The sequence below is a fragment of the Falco biarmicus genome, chromosome 9 (genome assembly GCF_023638135.1).
Source record: "Falco biarmicus isolate bFalBia1 chromosome 9, bFalBia1.pri, whole genome shotgun sequence".
Classification (NCBI taxonomy): Eukaryota; Metazoa; Chordata; class Aves; order Falconiformes; family Falconidae; genus Falco; species Falco biarmicus.
The window spans coordinates 10,296,368-10,318,997 of NC_079296.1; the positions used below are offsets into that span (position 1 = coordinate 10,296,368).

A 22,630-nucleotide genomic window follows, 5' to 3' on the forward strand; every position below is an offset into this window, starting at 1 on the left:
TTGTAGCAAATAGACCATTGCTAGAATAGACTTTTTACTCTTCGCTTAAGTGCAGATTATTGCAGTGTGTAGTCTCCCCCTAACATGCATTTCTTTTCCCCACTTAGGCTCTGAAATACTTGGATTATATATTTACTGGTGTCTTTACCTTTGAGATGGTGATCAAGGTAAGAATTTTTCCAAGCAGAAAGGTTCACCTCTTTTGGATTTACACTCATCTACTTGAGGGAAGCTGTAGGAAGAGGGTGGAGCACGCAGGGGCTCCCAGGGAGGTGGTGATGATGGGAAGCTTTAACTCAGGAACAGCCAGTGCAACAACAGATGCCTTTCTGTAGGGGCTCTTCTATTTTCTTTAATCTCACATTTTATGGAGGAAAATAAGTATATCTTTAGTAGCTGTGGTTGTGTAAGAGGATAAGAAGAATGCAGAAGAACGATGCAGAAATGCCCGTGTGTGGCTAAGGACCTGGGAGCTGTTAGACATTACTGAGACACGTCTGATTCTTCCCTTTTCCTTTGATGCTGGTCAGGAATATTAATAGCAACTGATTCTTGGTCTGTCATGTCACGAAAAGCTGAGGTTTTATCTTTTTACTTCACTTAGTAAGGTGATAGGTTTTGCTAAGACTGTGGACAGTAACTTTGCAGAAAGCACAATTCTCATGAAGTCAGGATTCATTCTTAGGGTGACGATGGAGTTAGTTATTACTGTCAGAGCAAGATGCAGAAGAGAAGCAGAATAAAAATCAGATTTTCCCTGGTTTGCTCAGTAGAGGGATTTGAAGCGAGGTGAGGAAAGTAACGTTATGTGGGCAGTTGTAGAGCTCTCAGAAAAACAGATCAAATGTCTAGCATGGATCTGGAGACTCAGCTGTAGATCTTGAGCAGCACTGTAAGGAGAGACTCAGCCCCGTGCAGAAGCCAGCTGGGCTGCCGCGCTGAGCAGCATCCTTCAGCAAGCGCTGGCAGGCAGGTGTCTGACTGTTGCGTTTGGCTGTGGGTCTCCCCATCCCCGCTTTGTGTTTGGTTGTGTAATATCCTGGGCCAGTTGTTAATTCCTACTAATCTGCTAGGATTGGGGTAGAATAAAATTAAACTATGTGGACGTTTCACACGCAGACTGCTGTTCCATGAAATAATGCATGTCTGTACGAAGATTGCTATGCAGCAGTTAGTGCTCTTGTCTCTTGTGCTTTTGGTTATGGTTTATTGACTTCAGCTTTGCTTTTGATGGAGCTCTCTGGGCCTCTTAGAGCTAAGCACTTTGACTAATCATCTGGATGTTGCCCCGCTGCTGTGAAGCCCTGAAGAAGAGTTTGTGAAGGGTCATTTGATCGAGGACATTCCTCTGTGCTTCAGTAGCATTGATTTGGTACTTGTTTTAATAAAACTCTTTCTTTTCATGTGTTTCCTCTGAAGATGATTGACTTGGGGCTGTTACTCCACCCTGGCTCCTACTTCCGTGACCTGTGGAATATCCTGGACTTCATTGTGGTCAGTGGGGCCTTGGTGGCATTTGCCTTCTCGTAAGTACATTTTCCTTCATATCTGAATTTTGAGGAAATAAGTTGCAGAGGAGGCAGGACCCTGGCCTATAGAGCTTGTTGAAGTGTAGTGTTTGTGGCTCTGTTTCTCAGTGAAATGTTCAGTTTCTGCCGTTTATCATCTCATGGCTCTGGGGGAAGAAAAAAAAATCCCTAAATTTGTGTTGAGGAATCTCTCGAAAATTCTCTCAGCTTTAGGTTGAGGCCATTCACTGCTCTTGCAGACATTAAGCCGAGATTTGTGTGGCTGTATCTTTTCTAGGATATACTGTAACGGCCTGTGGCAGTCCAGTGTTTTCAGGCAATTGTTTTAAAAATTGTTCTTGCTATGAAAAAATAGTTGATGAAATCAGCTGATAACTCAGTGAACTCTTTACAAAGCATTATTTCTGGAGTCACAGATCTTTCTGGTTGATATACCTTCGGTATTTCTCTCTCCTCCTCCTCTCTCATTCAGCTTACTTGTATTTCCAGAGAGTTTAACTTCTAGGGCTAATTGCTCCCTCCCACAAACACAGCTCTCTATTTTTGACATTAAATAATGTTTCATGTTCTTCTCTAACGTCATGGAGGATTTTGAGTGAGAGACACAGAAGAATTGCTTTTTTAAAATGAAGATTAACTTTTCATTTGAGCTTTTTCTCTCAGAAGAGACCAGAGGAAGAGCAATGCAGGTTTTTCAGAACTTAGGGAGCTCAGAGTTGGATGATGGAAAGAAATTTTCCACGTGTAGTTCTGGGCCACAGAATAATTGTATTGCAAATATTTTCCCAAGAAATTCTAGGAGATGCCCTGGAAACAGGCTAGAGGACTTGGCCAGTTTAATCTTCTGCTAAATAAGCCTTGAGTAATTACAGTGCACATTTACCAGCCCATGCCCAAACTCCACTCACCTGTTTGTTGACATGATGATTACAGAAGGCAAAGAAATTGTTTTACTTGCTAATGAGAATTAGCAGCGCTTTACTTGCTAATGAGAAAAAGCATTCACCTTTGTCAAGGAACTGCAGAAGCGTGTCTAGTGTATTTTAGACTGACAGTCATTTTTAGGCAGACAGCCATATCCATTGCTCCTTTTTATGTGCTCTGCTGATGAAAAATGCTGCCACGTCCCTTGCAGCACAAAAAGTTACTGGGACCTTTCTGGTGAGGTTGGCCTGGAATATTTCTCAAGGCTTTTTCATGTTCTGAGGTGGCAAAATCCCTTTCACAATAAGGCTGGAAGATTTGCATTTTAGATCTTCTATTCTTCATAGAAAATGTTGGACAAAACAAGTGAGAGCTAATTTGCCCAAGGAGCGGATAGACAGAAGGAGAGGGGATTGACATGCTGGCACGATTTTGGACCAGTTGAGGAGTGGCAGGTGGTGATATTGGGATCTGGGCGCTCTGTGCCAAATCCTACACCAAAGAATTGTTTAGATCTTGGAGAAAGTCATGTCCAATACAAGTTTTCCAAAAGGACGCTCCCCTCCCCTTGTTAAAGACACTGTCCCTATTTATTAGAAATTTGGTTTTCAGAGAAGCTGAGGGCTCTGTTGGAAGCAAGATTGTCTTGAGATGGAATTGCTGGTCTGGTCTGGTGAATGTCTTGCTTATCTAAAATTTGACATCCAAAACTAGGCTGCTTTTTAAGCTTGACTAGACATGTGTGTGGCTTAGTTTCCCTGCACAGGAGCTGTATTAGGGTAACATCTTTCAGAACTGGATATGGTCAAGGCTGAGTTAAGCAAAAAATTACTAAAAAAGAAGTTTAGCAAGTTAACGGAGGTCCTCGGAATTGAAGAGAGGTATGAAAGTAAAATATTATTCATCACAAGTATTGCTTTGCAAAAAAGTATTACCCAAGCCTGCGGTTCACTGAGAATTTCCCATTTTCATTAAGAATTCAAACTTTCAAGGCAGGCTGTGAGAAGGGGCATTTTGTGAGCTCTTCGGAGCAACTCCGTGTGCCGTGAGAACAAACACCAGAGTTTGCCTTTAAAGAATCTTCTCTTTGAACAAGATTTTCTTTTGGACGAGTTATGAACGAAAATGAGTAATATTTAATCTTTCTGAGTCTTTCAGTGCTCAGGTTTTCTGTTGCTCACATTGGGCCATGAATATCTAACAGCACCTCATCAGCCTCTAAATAAATTACTTGTACATTCCCTGACTGTGCTTCATAATAGTGTGCCCCAAGCTGCTTCTATTTTACATGCTCTTTGAGTAAGTATTGAGCAGGGATTTGCAGAAAGCGAATGCGTAAAACCTGCCTGCCTATTTACTGTCTCCCAGATTAAAGTGAGTCAAGCCTATTTCTGAGACCTGGAAAAATTTGAATTTCTTTTGTAATTTTTATTATGACTGTAACCTCTGCTACATGCCCGTGTTGCGGCAGGCAGGGAGTGCTGACGTCCAATTCAGAGAATACTTGCGGTATCTCTGGTCTAATCTGAGAGCTGGCAATCCAGTCGTTGGGAGGAGATGATTTGCTCTCTGTTCCCACTAGTCCAGTTATGAATACTAACAAGTCTCAGACCGCTGAGATGAAAATTGGGTAGATAGTCATGTCCCTAGCTCAGCTGCCTTGTTTGGGTAAGCCAGACAGACGCACCCAGCCTGCTGAACCTGGATAATCCTGAAAGCAAGCTCTTGGAGAATAAACTCTCTAATCTTTGTTGTTTAGTTAGTGGGATTTTTCTAGCAAACACTACAGTCCTGTCACTCATCATCAGTGTCACTGTAAAAATGTATTTAATGTAGCTGTTACTGGTTACTGTTTGCAAGAATACACAATTGCCACTCAGTGGGTGTGATTTAATTCATGCATGTTCTTGACCTCATTGGTGTCCAGTGAAGATGATGTGAATCAACTTCTTGCTGAACAGACATGTCACTGAAAACCTTGGAAAATCAGAGCCCCCTGAAAGTCTTCTATTTGGAATACTGCAGCAGCCTATATTTGTTTAGGCGTACAACGTGTTATCAGCTGTTGCTGCAAGGTTCACAAAATCCATCTCAGCCTCAGCTATCAGCCTACTTTCTGCCTGTAGCTCTTTAGAAGCTATTTTGTGCTTGACTGTAGTTCAAAAAAATAAAACAAAATGTAAAACATGGCCCCCAGTGAGATGCTACAAATATTAATAACATTGATGATGATGATGATAAAATAATGCCTTCCATTTAGCAATGTATGTCAAAGAGAAATTCCTTTCTTTTGCTAGAGATAAACACGCCACAAACATACAGACATGTTTTGGTCTTTAGGGAAATAGGAGAGGAGCTTAAAGCAAACTAGCAAATTTATCAACATTTATCAGCCCCAGGTGTAAAAAGTACTTGCTTAATAGAAACAGCTGATGAATAGCAGCGCAGAGATTGCCTTTTTGCATTTTAAACAACAGAAAGGCGCTGGAGGTGCATGTAATTTCACACTGGTCTTTGAAAGACCAAACAGCAGTTGCCAAACAGTCCAGGTTATTGCCTCCCAAAGTACTGGAGGGATGAAGGTGTGTTTGCCCTGTCAGCCGAGGGGCTGATGCGCCATGGGGGGGGGGGGGTGTGGGTATGTGCTGCAGAGCCGGTTTGTTGCTTCCTTGCTTGTTTTTACGAACATTGAGTTGGTGGGTGTGGGACAGGGATTGGGAGTATCTGCCAGCACATATCCGTGTGCACGGGGTGCACTGTATAGCCTTATGTTTCTGTTTGTCATTGACTCTGCTCTTTCTTTGTCTTCCTCTTGCTGGAATCTCTCTCTAGGAGTTTCATGGGGTAATATGTTATTCCTGTCTCTTGCTGCACCGTTATGCCTGTCACACATGTGTGCACACACTCGCCACTGTGGAAACAAACCATGTTACACCCATTGCATCGACTCCTTTGTCCCTTTATTACTCATTATTCAGTGAAATGTATTTTCCCTTAACAATCCTCATTCATCCCAGTTTTCTTTAAGCAGAGGACAGAAGCAGACTAGAAAGCTAAGTAGACCAGAGAGTCTTGACTAGAGTCAGAAACCACGATAAGCAGATATATTTGTACTGAAAAGATTTGAGGGGATGACTTGGTGGGTATATTGTTAGTGTGTGAATAGTAATCCATGAAAGTCCTCATAACTTGATTTAAAGAAGCTGTTTTATTCAGAGGATTGCACCTCTAAACTATGTTAGCAGTGCTGGAAGCATCAGGACTAATTTCCTGCAGCCTGGGCAGCAAGACCCAGCTGGGATTCAGGCTGTCCACCTCTGACACTGGGGAAAAGTCTTTGGCATGAAAACAGAGTATAGAGAGCTTTTTGTGAGGTTGGCAGGGGCGATTTGTAAAGGAGGTAGAAAAAGTATTTAAGCACCTGCAAGGAGGTGGCAGTTTTGTTGTCCATGCAACTCCACTTTGGGGACAGCGGGGGAGGCAGAGCTGCAGGGTCTCACGCCACAGTCCCGAGCCTGGGTGGGCTCCTGTGCAGCAGGTAACCCAGGCAGGTGCTGAAAAGGATGCACAGAACAGTGTTTGGTGTGGTCCGGGAAACCGGGGTACTTGTTTCTTGCTTCTATCTAGGAAACCAGATTGTTTAGTCCCTGGGAGAGGGTGACTTTGTGCTTGGGCAGAGTTCTGTGACCTCCTTTACTCTGCGTGGAGGAATTCACTTGCCACCCTGGGGATTTCAGGTGATGACAGGAGGCAGCGACTCCGCCTTACACTCAATATTTGATGACCTGTCTCTAAGAGGCCCATGTTACATGAAATCAGAGCTGTCGGCAGGAGCAACAGAAACAAGAAGCTTCCATTTTAAAGAACTATTAATTTTTTAAAGGATCGTTTATTTATTAAAGCGAAAAGGGCCATGCAAAGCTCTTTTTAAATATTGTTAATGTTTTAAATAAATGAGCAGCAAACCGCCCCAGAAAAAAACAGGACTGGACTAATGCAACCAGAATTGACCTAATGCGATTTTTTTCTTGGCAGTGTTCTTTTTTTTTTTTTTTTTTTTTCAAAGTCCATGGGCTTCTTTTCACTGTCTGCCTGTATCCTGCTTGCTCTCCTGAATTTTGTAGTTGTTATTCTGCAGTCACCTAAGATCTTGTCCTTCCATAACAATTTATTTTTGTTATGAGGAATGTTCTGGTCAAATGTGTACTAGTATACAACTTCTGACTGAATCCTAGTTCCATCTGGACCTTTTATTTTGTGGGGCATCTGGATTTGTGTTAGAGTGGTGTAAAAACCACTCTTGGCAGAGGGGTTCTTAAAAGCACTGGAAAAAACCCTTAAGATTTTATTTGAAAGGCTGAGATAGTTGCAGAAGATCCATTTAATTAAAATGCAATTTGCATCACTCTAGCAGGAACCTTACTGTGACAAGAAATCAGTATGCTTTTTCAGGATTCTCTATATGACTTAGATCATAAATCCCATTAACATTTAATTGGCTCATGCTCTTTATTTGCTTAGGTGCCTGAAAGGAAAAGAAAATAAAATCAACCCTTCTTAGCGTCCTTCGTTCAGGCAGAAGGAATGTTGTAAGATTGGAGCTGTCTGCCCTTCACCTCCAAGCTCTCAGCACAGTCATCCGCACGCCTCCCCGTGCGAGGGAGAACCAGCTGCTTCTCTCATAGACCCAGGAGGAAGGATTTGCTCTACCCCACGTATTCACTAGTCCCCACTAGGTCTGTTTAATCTTCCTAGGAATATTAAGTCCACAGAGGTTGTTGCTTCAGGCTTGGAGCCGAACCTGAGCTAGGTCCTTCGGTGCCAAAAAGTGTCTTCGTTCTTTGTCTTTAAGTTCCCTTCCAGGGGGGCTTGTTAGTGCAGTTGTGATTTAGTGCAAATGCATGGCAGCGTGGTGAGTAGGTGTTTAGGTCTCCTGGAAGCAGGAGTACTGGAAGACACTATGCAGAAATATCCTGTGGTTCTGCTTGAACCCAGGTGTGAGGGCTGCTGAGGTTTATTAGTTCAGTTGCTACCTGCCAGTGTCTGTGCTGCTAAACCAGGCTGTGTGTGTTAGTCTGCAAACCAGAAATGTGGACACAGATCATCAAAATTGAATAGTTCTGGGCCAAGGTATCCCGCCTCTTTCTTTCTCCTACTGCTCCAACCACATGCCCCTTAACACTCTCACCTTCACTCTTCTCTCACCCCTACCTTCCTCAGCTCCTGCCTCTTTGCCCTGGCTTCTTCATCCAGCTAAACCCCAAAGAGCTGGGCAACAAGGATCAACCCCAGCCATTTGCTTGGCCTTTAGTGGGGAGGGGGCAGAGGGAGCAGCAGAGGCAGCCAAGGTGATGGGCTTGTGCTGGGTGACCATCAGCCATGGGGACAGGTTTGCTGGCCAAGCCAGGTGGTACCTCCTTTCCAGCAACCTACTGCCCCTTCTACCTCCCTCCTGCCACTGACTGTCCTCCTCAAGAGGCTGAACAAAGAGTTTTGCAGCCAGGGCATTGCTAAGGGTCAGACAAAGCTGCCTGGGGAGCAGGGCAGCTCCAGCTTGGCTGGCTCAGCTGGAGGCTGTGGTGACCAGGAGATGGCTGTGGTGACCAGGAGATGGCTGTGGTGGCTGTGGCAGGCTCGGTACTTGCCTGGGAGCTGGTGATTTGAAAGCAAGTATGTGAAGGCAGATATGGGCCAGATCTTCAGTTGTGCTAAAACCTGAAGAGAAAGCCAGTAAAAGCTACGCTGACAGTGTCTGCTTCATCTCAGCCAGATTAAAAGGTCTTTAATGAGAATCAAAAAATGATTTCTTTTAAATATATAATAGTTACTTTGTGGCATTAAATCGGTGCTGTAACTCTGTGAGCATTAGCTCAATCACCTGGATTTACAGCCACCGGTCGGGATCCATCTGTGACTGATTTAAATGGCTCTAAAGCAGCCCTGAAAGGGAGAGGACAGGTAAATTTCCATCCTGTTCCCACCCTCCTCCATTTCTATTAAACATGTGCAAAGGCAACTTGCGTTCAACGTGTAAGTCATAAGATGACACAACCCACGGCCCTCCAAAAATTCCTTGTGTCTCACTGCTTATTGCATTTCAGGACAACTGCAGTGACTGGTAGTTGGAGGATGAGACAGGAATGTGTATTTCTAGGTTACAGATTCCAGTCCGGTGTTAGTATTGAGTAGTACGGCATTCGTACTGAGTTATTAGTCTTTGAGAAGTGGATAGATTGTAAAAAGATGCCTTCCAGGGCTGAGCAAGGTCAGCCAGCCATGAAACTGGGTGGTTTCTTCCGCTCTTGGTGCTTACCCCTTAGCATAGTGTGTGGGGCTGGCTGCTAGCAGGGTGGGGGGAGATTTGCAGCCCCCTGCCTGCACATACCTCTTGGGTTACTAGCATTTCTATTGCTTTCCTATTGGAGAAGAGAAATATTTAGCAAACTGGAGGAGCATAGAATAGGTATATCAGCATCTGTTCAACATGTTACTCATTCACACCTGTGTTACTTCAATATGGTCTCAGACTCAAACCTATAGTAATGAATAAAACTCCGTTAAAGATTTTCATCCCATTTTTCACTTCATATGAAATGAAAGAGAATGTCATTGTTTTGCTGTTGGGTTGGAGGAAGATGTAACTGTGTCTTTTTTGTTTGTTTTGGAAGTGCACGAGGAAAGGACCCCTGTCCTTCCCATAAAAACCTCTTAATGGTAACAAGAGGAACCATCTCAAGTCTTGCACTCAGTTTTAACAAAAACTAAAACCAAAATGTGACTTACAGCACCTGCATGCGTAAGTGGGAGGTTGCCCTAGCACTGTTCCAGGCATGTAATATGCCGTCATATTACATGTTCCTGCATGGGTTTGGTAGCATGTCTTCCAAGAGAGACTCAAGGATGAGGGTACAGGCATGGAGTGGCTCTGGTCCCCAGGAGAGCTCTGTCCCTCACCATGAAGGCTTCAGTTCCCTCTGGTTACTATCTGCTTGTCTAGACACAACATCCCTGCCAGAGAAGTGCAAGAAGCACACAGAGAAACACCCTCCTGTCTCACCTAGGTGCCTCGCGGTAAGGCGAGCCAAGTGTGACTTTCTCACTTCTCCTGCCTGGGGCTGGGGTGAACATGCTAAGCCTCCTCTCCTGGTGGCTGCAGCCAAGGCGTGCTGCTCCCTGGCTTGGACCGTTGCCTGGGTGGGGATTCGGGGCAGGAAGGTCACCAGTCCCTGGGTGATGCCCAGTGAGTATCTGTGAAGCGAGTGAAGGCTGGAGAGCATGTGTGACTGAACGCTGCAAGGACACAGCCTTCCTCCTGTGTGGTGATGAACATGTCTCAAGTGGGCATTCATCCGCGGTCCTCACTAGTGTCTGCATCTGTGGTGAGGATGACACCCAAACCCTGTAAAAAATAACAACCCCAAAACGATTCCACAGCCAAAACCACACTGGGTACCTATAGATATTCTAGCTGGTGACCTACAGACCAAACTATTCGCTCTGTTGTTCTTGTGCCTTTTATCACTTGCAGAGGAACCAAAGGCAAGGACATCAACACAATCAAGTCGCTGCGAGTTCTGCGAGTCCTAAGACCGCTGAAGACCATTAAACGGCTGCCAAAACTAAAGGTTAGAGCATAACCACAAATCTTTCTTTCTCTGGAGTTTTGCAACTGATCTCAGTGGATGCTGATTGACTAAGCTTCATCCAAGTTATTTCTGTTCCTTTTCTTTTGTTGCAATTGATCTCTTTGCCAGATTTATAAAAATAGCTGTGCAGATGTTTAGCAAATGTGAAACACTTATTTCTTTTGCAAATATTGTGTGCAATATTATGAATTACTATGAATCCACATTAAAATCAAACTTCTAAAAAAAGAGAAGAAAAAAATGCAAGTAAATTAAATTACAGTTTGTAAATGTGACACTCTTCGAAATTATATAGGAGAAAATAGGTTTTGGAATGTTTGATTTTCCCTAGAGAACTTCACGTGAGTATTGCAAGATTTTCCACAGTCAGCCCAGAGAGAAATGTCATTGCTGCATGAGGACTTTTAATCTGTTCATCTCTTCTGTTAAAGAATATGTAGTGTGGGGCTTGATAGCAGTACCCTTTCATCTCTAGAATACTAAGTTAGGAAGTAAAATGCACCTAATGGCCTGTGGTTAGTTATTCAGCACCGTTTCACAAACGCTTTGAGATACAGCCAGCTCCCGGAAGCAGAGAATGGAAGGAGTAAAAAATTTCATCATTTCTGAGTTTTGGGAACTCCTGAATACCTACTGTAGCATGTCTTCATGTGTCATCACTGCTTGCAGGCTCTTTTTCTGTGAGAGATGGGGCGAAAAAGTGATGCGTGCTTTTGCAATGGTGAAACTGTCTGATGATTCCCATTTTCACACAGTGGCATGTAAAGGTCAGGGTCAGCTGTTATATAGATTTGCTTTTGTTCTTGCCCCCAATCCACGCTTAAATATTTTTGTTTTTATGCACTTCTATGCCTACTAAATTCACCTCAGAAAGGAAGGAACAGTTATGTTGAACAATGTAGAAAAGGGTCTTTCTTTGTTTAGAAATTTGGAATGTGCAGCTATTGGGTCATAAACCAGCCAACAGTAGCTCAGTCCTGCAGCAGGATGCTGAGCACGCTTTTTAAGTGAATGTCTTCCTTATTTTCAGGCCATTTTGGGGAGTAATTTTACCACTTCTGAAGACGTATTCAGAAATTTTTGTGTGAAGCAGAAGTCATATTCATGTGATCTGTGGACTGGACTGTGTTCAGTATGGGGCCCCTCGCTACAAGAGGGATGTAGCGATGCTGGAGCGTGTCTGGAGCCGGGCAATGGGGAAGAGGCTGGGGCACAAGTGTTATGGGGAGCAGCTGAGGGAACTGGGGGTGTTTAGGCTGAAGAAAAGGAGGCTTGGGGGGGACCTTATTGCTCTATACAGCTCCCTGACAGGGGCTGTAAACAGGGGGGGTCGGTTTCTTCTCCCAAGTAGCAAGCAACAGGACAAGGGGAAACGGCCTCAAGTTGCACCAGAGGAGGTTTAGGTTGAATATTAGGGAAAAAATTCTTCACTGAAAGGGTTGTCAAGCACTGGAACAGGCTTCCCAGGGACATGGTGGAGTCACCGTCCCTGGAAGTGTTTAAAAGACACCTAGATGCGATGCTGAGGGACATGGTTTAGTGGTAGGATGGGCAGTCCTGGGTTAACCGTTGGATCCGATGGTCTTAAAGGTCTTTTCCAACCTGAATGATTCTATGATTCCACAACTAAGAGTCTTCAAAATTATCTCAATTTTTTCTCCTGGTTGTGGTCTTGTGTGCAACAATCAGCAAAATTGGTAGGGTGATTAGAGATATTTCCAGTGTTTTAATTCAGGATTTCTGGGTTGCATTAGGAGTGTAATTTTCTGAATTATTCACTTCCATTCAGAGAAACAGGAACAGTATTGTACAAATCCCATGCTTGGGCAGTAAGACTGCTCAATTTCTATTATTATGACAAACTTCTCAGACTAAAATTAAACTGCAAATTACTTGTAGCAATGAATCAGTGACAAATAACCAAATAATAAATGTATTTGAGAAGGTCTTTGTTAGAGAGTCACATATGCTGACTGAATTAGTCAGACTTAATCTTTATAGAAAGTTCATTAGAAAAGTATTATTTGAAGCATTTTGTTGTTTTGTATCTGGTGTATTTTCCTGATTATTCAAACAGTTCAAATAACAGTCAATGAATAATATATTTGATGAGTTTTTACTTATCGACTGGGAGTTAATTAAACGTGAGTAATTTTTTCATTTCATAATTGGCCATGGAAATATTTGCTCAGGACTAATATTCATCTCAGCAAGCTGTGATTGTCTTTATAAATTGTATGAGCAGCACCAGAAAATTCAGTGGCACAGCCAAACTCACTGAGAAAGCAGGAGATGTAGAAAGCCGGAGTTAATTCTCATGGTTGGAGCATGACTCTTGGTCAAACCCTTGGTGTGCAAGTCGATGAGACCACCTATGGGTTGTAGGTTGGGTAATTGCTCCCGAGTGTATTTAGATGCTAGATGCCAAGATGTTAGATGCACTTTTCTTTCAACCCCTTAGCCTTGTTCTCCTCCATCCCCAGGCTGTCTTTGACTGTGTGGTGAATTCCCTGAAGAACGTCCTCAATATCCTCATAGTTTACATGCTCTTCATGTTCATTTTTGCTGTCATTGCGGTGCAGCTCTTCAAAGGCAGGTTCTTCTACTGCACCGATGAATCAAAGGAGCTGGAGAAGGACTGCAGGTACGTCCAGGGGCAGGGGCTGTGGCAGGGGCTGTGGCAGGGGGAGCCTGGCTTTCCTCCAGCAGCAGCTCCCCAACTCTCCCAAAGCTGCATCAGTCAAACCTGCATCAGCTGCATCCCAAACCTGCTGAGCTTGATGAGTCTCCTGTAAGTAAGAGCCGTGTTTCAGCATAGTTACCCTAGAGGTGAATTTTCCCTTTTGTTGTTTTAATACCTGCGTTGTTCCTGGCTCTGATCTAGCAAATGCTTACCCGAACACTTAACACTTAACGATGCAGGGGAGCAGCCGCCTTTCCCAGGGAGGGCTAGGTGTGATTTTAAGGTAAAGGTTTTTTGAAGGGATGGTGTGACTTCTCTTTCTACCTGCTGCCTTGATTCTTAGGGCTTATATGAATTAGAAAAACATAATGAATAAATAATCAGAAGTGAGTTGGTAGGCAGTTAAATAGCTCCTAATTAGCTAGAAAAGGGGACAGTATCTGAAGATCTTAAGAGCCCTGTCATGCTTTGTCCTTCCCGGCAGCCTGTCGAGGTGTATTACTCACCACAACATGCATCTTTCTCACTTGGCTTTTCTCTCGGCACCCAAAGCACCTCCTCAGCACTGCCCAGGGCTGCCCACCTCACCCGCCTCCTGCTGCCTTGCAGGCTCAGGGCATGCCCCCCCGTGGGACCCCACGCACACAGCAGCCGCAGGGGCTGTTGCTGCAGTTCTCCCTTGCAATCAAGCAGATGTGTTACAGAAAGGAAGGTGAAATTACAGAAAAGTGTATGTTGGAGGGGAACTCTCCAGGTGCCAGGTCCCTTGGCCCCTCAAAGCAGGACCCATTTAGAAGTTAGATCCAACCTGAAGTAGGAGCCAGAGACTTCTCTCCATCCAGCAGCCCTGTATTTTGTGGGGTCAAACAATCTGGGGGCCAGCTTGCCGTTAATTGCTGGCTTTGCCTAATGAATGAATACCCTGATTACAATTTCTTTCGTTTCTAGATCTCAGGTCCAGTTCCTGCGGCTCAAAATGGCTCACAAAATGGACTTTAACTTCTGTTACAAACCTAGGGGCTGTCTTTTCATTTGCCTTTAATACACAGCACAGTCGGACTCTGCTACTGGGGCTCCTCGATGCTCCTCAGTGAGTCATATGAAATGGCTGATTTGGTTTAATTTTCTCATTTGGTTTGAATCTCTGTTTTTCCTAGGGGTCAGTACCTCGATTATGAAAAAAATGAGGTGGAGGCACAGCCCAGGGAATGGAAAAAATACGAGTTCCACTATGACAACGTGCTCTGGGCTCTGCTCACGCTCTTCACTGTCTCCACAGGCGAAGGGTGGCCAACGTGAGTACATGGGACTTGGCAGGGTCAGTGACCATGGAGGTAATGGCAGTTTCCACAGCTCTGAGGGACGCATAAACAGCAGGCAACCTGTGAAATAAGGATAGTCTTTTATCAGCTAAGCTTTTGCTTTTCCTTGTGTGATTATTGGGTGAATCAGCAGGCAGGGCTCGCTCTGCGGTTTTTTTTGACGTTCCTCTGAGCTTGCACAGGGATGCTTAGGCAGTTTGCAGTACTTAGTTGCTTGCTTGCTCCAGGCTTTTGGACTTGCACACCTTTCTCAGGTGTAAAATTGATAATGGTAATGTAAGAAAATTAGGGGGAAAAGTATTGTGACCTATGCTGAAAGTATGCTGGGTATGGCAGTCCCAAAATTATATTTACTGTTCAGCATATGACTTTATTTTGGCACACTTTTCTGCTGGGACACGTGGAGTACAATTCATGGTCAGGGTTTCTCCATGGCAGGGTCTTCCCTGTTCTTCACGTTCAACTGTTTCATAAAATAAAGAGTAAAACATACAGCATCAGTCTTCCTTTTCCAGTCCCTCACTGTGTTCCCCTACTTGGAGATCATCAGTCCCTTTCTTTTCCCACCCTTTACTTCATCCCTGTTGACCAAAGAAGAGAAGCCAGATCTAACTGTATCCTCTCTCCTTGGCCGGGGGATCAGTGGATCTGTATGTAGCAAATCTCCATCATTCTGCAGAATGGTGAAAGCTGAAAGGGTTTATCTAAAAATATCCTCAAGGAAAACTTCTTCCCAGCCATAAAGATGGGAGTGAGTTTGACCTGAGCATATGTGGAAAACCCTCCACACAAGTGAAGGCCAGTGAGTGACTGTCAGGGTGTCATCGGTGCTTCACACTGATTTCATTGACTTTTCTTCTCTCTTTGCGCTTGATTGCAGCGTGCTGAAGCACTCAGTGGATGCTACCTACGAGGAACAGGGTCCCAGCCCTGGCTACCGAATGGAAATGTCGATCTTTTACGTGGTGTATTTTGTTGTCTTCCCTTTTTTCTTTGTGAACATCTTTGTGGCGTTAATCATCATCACCTTCCAAGAGCAAGGAGATAAAGTGATGTCAGAGTGCAGCCTCGAGAAAAACGAGGTACCCACGTCTTCTGAATCCAGAGTTAGCACCTGGGGGCTCAGAGCACCTCGATACCGGTGGAAGCCCACTCCTCATCCTTCCCATGCCGTGGGGGGCTTTGGAGCAGTTGTTACCTGAGGGTGTGTGGTGTAGAAACCAAAAAAATTACAGACTTTTTCAGCTTGTGCATAAAACCAAAACCAGGCAGAGCCCCTCAATGCTTCACATTAGTAAGCACTGTCACAAGTCCCCATGGACCACACCTCCGCTTCCAAGTGAAGATTGGCTTGCATGTCAGCTCAAGCATGTAGGTGTGAAAGGAGACAAATCTTCGGCCTTTTAGAGGCCAGGCATCAGATATCAAACTGAACTGCAACAGCTACAGCTCACCAAAGGAAAGCTCCTCTCACCAGGCTGGTTTTGTGCCTGGCTGAGATGATGTCCTCCTGACATGCCATGGGAAGAGTGTAGGACCAGAGCTAGCAAGTATAAGGCTTTTCTTTAATGCCCTAGCCAATACCATCATTTTCAGCTCAGGAGTCTCCCAAGTTGGATGTGATTTTTCTTTAGTTAGGGGTGTCTGTGTATCTTTCTTCCATGGATGTAACCAGTTTCCACCTGAACCCATGCAGATTTTTAGCATCTGCAACATCCTTCATCCGGGGTCCCACAGCCTCAATGACCTGTCGTGCGAAGAACCATCTCTTTTCATTTATTTTGAAACTGGATCCTAATTTTTCATGAAAAGAGATGACTTTTTAACCAGTTATTAATTAGTGCATTGTTTGTCTATATGAACAAAAAGTCCAAAATAAAGCAGAATGTTTAGAGATGCTTTACCCACATTATTTTTCAACTGAGCAGAAAGTGTTTGTGCAGTAATTTAAGATTGAATTCTTATCTAAATCCAAGATGAGAAAATGTTCCAGAATCAAAACTTCTTGTGGGTAGAAACCAATATTTAACGCAGTTTTATACCCATAATAATGTGGACAGAAACAGCCAACTAAGGGAGTCTTTGGGAGTTCACCCAGCAATATTTGTTGGATAATTTATTAGTTGAGTTCCATTCACATTCTATGAAATGTTATTAGCTGTACAGGTTTTGCTATGTGTGAGAACATACCTGAGTTTCATGATACTTTTTTTAAAACACAGATAACATCTTTACCAGTCCTCCAGTTTCTACAATTACGTATCAGGAGGGAATTAGCAGTGTTTGCTGAAGTGAGCCTGTGGATTTAAAACTCCCTTTCCCAAGTGGGATGGGATCGGGACCTACTGGGAGCTGGACTGGGATGGAAGGCTGTCTCTTAGGATTGGAGGGGGCCGTAGGGGTGCTGTGGGGTTTAACATTTCAGCAAGTGTCCAGCAGTAAGCACAATTTGGGGACCCTGCACTGCATTTTAGAGTAGTCACTACTCGCAGGGTGTGTGAGAAACACTTAGAAATACCATCCTCCACTAAATGCTCTGCTCACTCTCCCAACAATATCCTGACTGATAGAGACTGCCAGCCCTTTTTTTTTGTATTCTTTTCATCCCATTTTTGTTTTGTAGAGGGCCTGCATAGACTTCGCCATAAGTGCCAAGCCACTGACCCGCTACATGCCTCAGAACAAGCAATCTTTTCAGTACAAGATGTGGAAATTTGTGGTGTCCCCTCCCTTTGAGTATTTTATCATGGTCATGATTGCACTCAATACCATTGTCCTAATGATGAAGGTTAGTGGGTTGTTACTGAATGTTTGCAATTTTGGGCCAGTGAATACTGGAGTTTGCTTTGTACTCTTGACCTGAGAGCTGGGGGGGGGGGGGGGGCGCGCGGATCGGCAGGAGCAACCACCACTTCTCGTTTGCTTGATGTCATTTTTAGATGCCTTGTGGGGTTCCTTCAGTCCCCAAAGCGAGGTGGTTTAGTTGTGATGAGATACTGAGAATGGGATTTCCCTGCACAGTGCTGGTCTGGCTCGTACCCCTTTCAGCATGTGGCCAGTGGGATGGGAACTGGGCTCTGCAGGTCCTGAGCTCCCAGCTCAACCTGGGCTTCATGCTGTGAAGCAGGGACACTTCTTGGGGATGCTCAAAATCCAGCCACGCCAGGGAAACTACTCGAACATGCAGTAGCATTGAGCTTTCTGGGATGTAATTCACAGGGCTTAAGAGGAACAGGTGCAGGTAGTGGTGGATGATATGGTGGGTGATCTCCCCTCCCATCCTTTGCCTAATTTAGACTATCTTCATAGTCAAGGGGTCACCATATTCTCAGGGTCTGCTGGAAGGAAACACAGTTCTGCACTTGTCCTCTGTTTTTGTAAATGACCTTTTTCCCTCTTGGTCCATGTTGTGCTTACAGGGAGATGTACACCAGCAACAGTCCCCGAGTCCTGGGGTGATGTTTGCTGCCCCATTAGGATAGCGTGTAGGCAACAGTGTGCTGCTGGAGTGGCACAAATAACTGGGTTGTAAACCCACTAAAATGAGCAGGAGCCTTGCAGTCAGCAAGTCAGCTGGGAAGGTTTTATTCTGTAAATGATCTTCCAGTAACAGCGTTTCTTCCATCCTGATTTAGTTCTATGATGCTCCAGAAGCATATGAAGAAATGTTGAAATGCCTGAATATTGTCTTTACATCCATGTTTTCAATGGAATGTGTGCTGAAGATCATTGCCTTTGGTGTGCTGGTATGTGCCTTCCTCGCTTACTTTCAACTGTTTCCTCTCTACATGAAATGCTTGTATTTCATGACACGCGTTTAAAAACAAGCAAACAAAAAACCCCCTGTGTTGCAAAAAGAAAATAACCCCTGGATCTCTCTATCCCCCTTGTGTTTTCATTTGGCAGAATTATTTCCGAGATGCCTGGAATGTCTTTGATTTTGTAACAGTGTTGGGAAGTATTACTGATATTTTAGTAACAGAGATTGCGGTAAGTACAGTTTGATCGATTCTCTTCATTTACAAACAAAGCTGTACCCTGTCAGGATATTGCACCTTCTCCCTACCAGCCTCGTTCCCTAAAGCTGCCTCCAGGACTCATCATGTGATGAAGTCCTCGGGTGACCTGGCAACCTGTTCCCATTAGCTCTACTCTTTCCACAGAGATGAGCACAGCTGTCTGCCCCAAAGACTCTGGTGCAAAAAGCTCTGATGAGAACAACAGTGCTGGTGACCCTGCCAGGAAGCAGTGTCTCCTCATTCCTCCAGCGACTCGAACCCTGAGCCGGTTTTGCCTATTAATGGAAAAATCCTGTTGAATTTAATAGAGGGAAAAGATCAAAAGGAATCTGTTGAAGATTGCTGGTCTGTGGTGTGAGGTGCTTTACAGGGCACACACACACCTCTGTCCCTTGGGGCTCCTGCCCAACCATGGTCACGGGGCAGAGTGAAGGCGATGAGAGGAGTGAGAAGTGGAGAGGTGATGGGAAGGTAGAAACAGCCAGAAACTCCTCAGCCTGCATAGTCTGGATTAGGGTAACACAGTGCATTTTTTGTTAAGTGCACAAAAGCTTTCTGGGGTGATTATTAAAACAAGCAAGCAACTTTACCATAGGATTTGTTGGCCAGCCCTACAATGGCTGCTGTCTCCCTGCTAAGAAGTCCTGTAGATTACACAAGTGTACAAACTTGCCATTAAATTCTAGAGGATTTTTCCATAAGGGCATAAATGTCTGATGCAAGCCTTGACAACCTGATATTATCCAATTTATAAATTGCTCCTCTCCTCTCCCAATGCATGTTTTAGCTGATAATGCTGTATCTGTATGTGATGAATTTGAACTTTACCATATTTTTTTTTCTCAGTCCCTGGGATTTGTTTATAGAACTGTTTTGTGTGTGCTAAGAACTATGCTCCCCAGATTTCTTTACAGGACATTCAGCTGATGGTGAAGACTATATTACTGTTTCTAACAAAATACATCATTACCTGATCTCCTTAGTAAAAAAAGCAGACAAACCCTCAAAGTTTTGCTCCCCACACAAACTGTGTTGATTTAACTGTTGGTGAATCCTATCTCATAGACTTTGGATTACCTTTTGTTTCCAATGCACAGCTTACAGCCAGGGTAAAGTTACTCGGACCAAACAGAAGGTCTAACTAACACTTCTCCAGGTGTTTAGGAGATTTATTGCACTGTGGGCAGGCACTGGCTGCTTGCCTCCACTCCCTCTGTTGTGGGACACTCTTTCTTGCCAGACTCAGGTACCCGAACTCTTGTCTTGGTTTGAAAATTAGTGAAAAATTTTGCAAGTCAGCCACAGGCAGAGTCCTATGCTCCTCTTCCACCCCTCTTCTGACCACTGTCACTGGGAGGAAGCAGCACAGCCACCTTGCACGTGGTAAGGGAGCCTGTGGTCTCACAGAGATTGGTATCTTCTCTTCAAGAAGGTGTCTCCTTCACAACCCCAAGCTCACATGCTTCTTATTAAACCCCTTCTTTGTACAGCTATTTTGCAGGTAGAGAGCAGCCATCAGTGTTGCCCGGTCCCTGCTGGGCAGGTAGCGGTCCTTGCTTGGTTAACAGCCCATTGCCTCTCCCTCCAGCTCCCACGGGGGTGGGCCAGCCTCGGGGAGCGTGGCTGGCACCTGGGGCATTGCCTACAGAGCCATCGGGTTGGGCTGTGCTACATCACTGCATTAACAACCAAGTCACAGCGCAGTCGGGGCTGTACATGCATGTCCCCAGCTCATTGGAAACAGCAGCTGTCCCTCGACACTGCTGGCCAGCCATCGGGGGTAGGAGGGTTTGTGTGTGGGGAGAGGTCCCCCTTCCTTCTTCTGGTCCTTGGGCTGGAGAGTAGATGTTCTCCCAGACACCCTTGTGCGAGTTGGCAGGCACCGGAGCGATAACCTCGTGGGTGCTGGGGGTGATGGCGTCACCCTCCCACTCTGCAGTAATTTCTCTGGTTTCCAGCATCAAAGATAGCAGCAATTTGGGGATGCCTTTGAAAAGTAGTGTGAAATACCTCTAAAACCTATAAACTACAGTAGGGCCAAGCTCCCAAGCACCAATACACCTTCCCATTGTCCTCCCAGGTGGCAATGGGGAGAGGCTTTTGGTTTATGAGAAACTAGATCTATTAAGTCAAACCTTAGAGAGGACTTTCTAATGTAGTCCAATACCTTTCCCTAGGCGTTTATTCAGTACAAAGCTGCTCACAAATATGTCTTTAATATAAAAGCTATATATCCCACAGCACCACTCCAGCCCCTGACTTCTTGGTCCTCTGTCTCAGTCTACACACCCATTCAAGCTCTGCTCTCTCTAAATCTTCCCCTCCTGCAGGATTTTGGTGTAGCCGTCATGCCTCCTTCCCACCAGCTTTCCCCTGCAGACAGGGAGTGCCCAGAGGCTGCCTCTCCCCACTTTTTGCTAGACTTGACTTTCAGAACTCCTTTCATATGGCTCCTCTCTGATCTCCCTCCAGCCCGCCCCACCTGCAGCAGCATGCTCCTCCGCACCCAGCGGCTGTAGTAGCCACCATCTGCGCCTCCTTAAGCCGCACACATCCACCTCCCAGCCTCAGGTGGGGACAATGAGCTGGGAGCTCAAAGGCATCACACGCAACTTGCTGAAGGGGTGTTAGGAACTCAGTTTGATGATGATGCACGGGTCTCAGAATCACTGCTTAATTACACGAGCAGGAGTTTGCGGCGGTGCCCCAAAGATCAGTTATAACAGAAAAGTGAATGGCAGCAAATAATGGCAGCTTTCAGGATGCCTTTCATGGAGCAGTTCATTCTGCTTCATCCAGTGATATGTGGTGGAGGCAGTCTTGTATAAAGGTCTCCACCACCACTACAAGCCTTCCTCCTCTTCCAGTCCTCAGAACAGTCTGTGGCACAGAGGGTGGAAAATGAGCAGAAGGATCCAGCACTCTGCTCCAGTCCTGCTTTGTTGGCTCCACGATAGGTTGCAGCACATGTTATTCTGAGCCACAGCACATTAGAGGAAACCCAAGGGGTCCCAAAGCTGCCTGGGAAACACCAGGACCATTTTGCTGCCTGGAAAGTGGTACAATGCATGTATATCCTGGAAGAGTTACACTTTAAACCATCTTTGTAATATAGAACATACTGCACCTAAGTCACTTAAATATTTCTGGTATTTAGAAATGTTAAAAAAAAATGTAGAAAAGGGCTGAAAATCCAGATCAGTGATGGTGAGCATGCTGTTTGCAAGCAGCAAGGACCAAGGTGTGGACTGGTGAGCGCTTCATTTGCAGCGCACAGGTCAGATGTATGGCTTTGAGTCTTTAATCCCACTGCTTCTGCCCAACTTTTTTGCCCTTTGTGTTTCCAGGTAGGGTAAAGTAGTAACTAAGGCTTGGGATGAATCATAGAACAATTTAGGCTGGAAAAGACCTTTAAGATCAAGTCCAGCTGTAAATCTAAGGCTGCTAAGTCCACCACTAAGCCACATCCCTAAGTGCCACATCTACATGTATGAACATCCACTCTGCCCAAGATGCCATAGCTCATGCTGAACCCCACTTCAGCTTGCTGTCTCAGTGCAAAACCTGCAGTGGAGCAGCTCTCTGCACCTTGTTATGGAGCTGAGAATAACCAAAGAGGAGAACAGGTCTTTACTCATCACCACTCAGAGCTGTGTCCCCAGCAGGGGATGCCCTCTTCTCCGGTTTGCCTTCCTCAGCCTTTCCTCGGCTGGTGGGCAGCTGTGGGGGTAGGTGGGTGGCCTTCCCTGTTAGCCTTTCCCTGGGCGTTCAGCCCTGTATTTACCTGGTCACATGGGAGGGTTGCTTGGGCTGAGAAGCCCAGGTCAGAGCCACACCATGACCTCGACTGCCAGTCTGCATTCCCTCCCTGTACCAACCACCCGGGAAGGTCCCTGTGGAGAGGGGATGCTTCCCGGGCATGACTTTGAGGTCAGGCTCACAACCAGTTGCAGGAGCACCGCCTTTCTCCATGACTATAATTTCCAGCTATAAGTGTTCTCCAAGGTAAATACACCTGCTCACCTGGGTGATCTCATCTTGAGAGACTCTGCTTCCACCAGCCTTGCTGCATCGGTACTTTTAACCCCCTAAAAAGTAAAGATAAAAGGAAAAGAAATGTGTTGGTTAATTGCTTTATTTTAATTTTCTAGTCGTGTCATATGTAATTTACTTTGTGAATGCAGTGGAATATATATATATTTTTTTATTTCCTTAGGCAAAACCACATATGTCAGTTTTTTTACCCTCTCAGTAATTGAGGTAAAATAGGTGGCATTAAGGAGAAGGTGTCCTTGCGGACACGGCTGGTCTCAGGAGGCCGGATGGGTGTACGGCAAACTGACATCTATTGCTATGCCTGGAAATATAAAAAGCATACTGAGAAGTGTTTGTGAATTGTCTCCCAATTTGCATTACAAAATGAAATGCAAATAACTATTGCACTGTCTGTGTTACCTTTAGGATCTCAGAATCTCTTTTGGTTTGAAGCATTTTTTATTTATATAAT

General features: G+C 44.9%; 1 protein-coding gene across 1 annotated transcript in view; it reads left to right on the forward strand.

Annotated features, from left to right (window-relative positions):
• The window catches only part of LOC130155302 (voltage-dependent N-type calcium channel subunit alpha-1B-like), a 297,246-nt gene that overhangs the window by 227,908 nt on the left and 46,708 nt on the right, over positions 1 to 22,630 (forward strand). Inside the window, 10 exon segments of the mRNA XM_056352410.1 lie at positions 108 to 167; positions 1,420 to 1,526; positions 5,286 to 5,297; positions 9,982 to 10,078; positions 12,583 to 12,743; positions 13,940 to 14,077; positions 14,985 to 15,186; positions 16,728 to 16,892; positions 17,740 to 17,850; positions 18,011 to 18,094. Coding sequence (XP_056208385.1) covers positions 108 to 167; positions 1,420 to 1,526; positions 5,286 to 5,297; positions 9,982 to 10,078; positions 12,583 to 12,743; positions 13,940 to 14,077; positions 14,985 to 15,186; positions 16,728 to 16,892; positions 17,740 to 17,850; positions 18,011 to 18,094 — 1,137 coding nt within the window.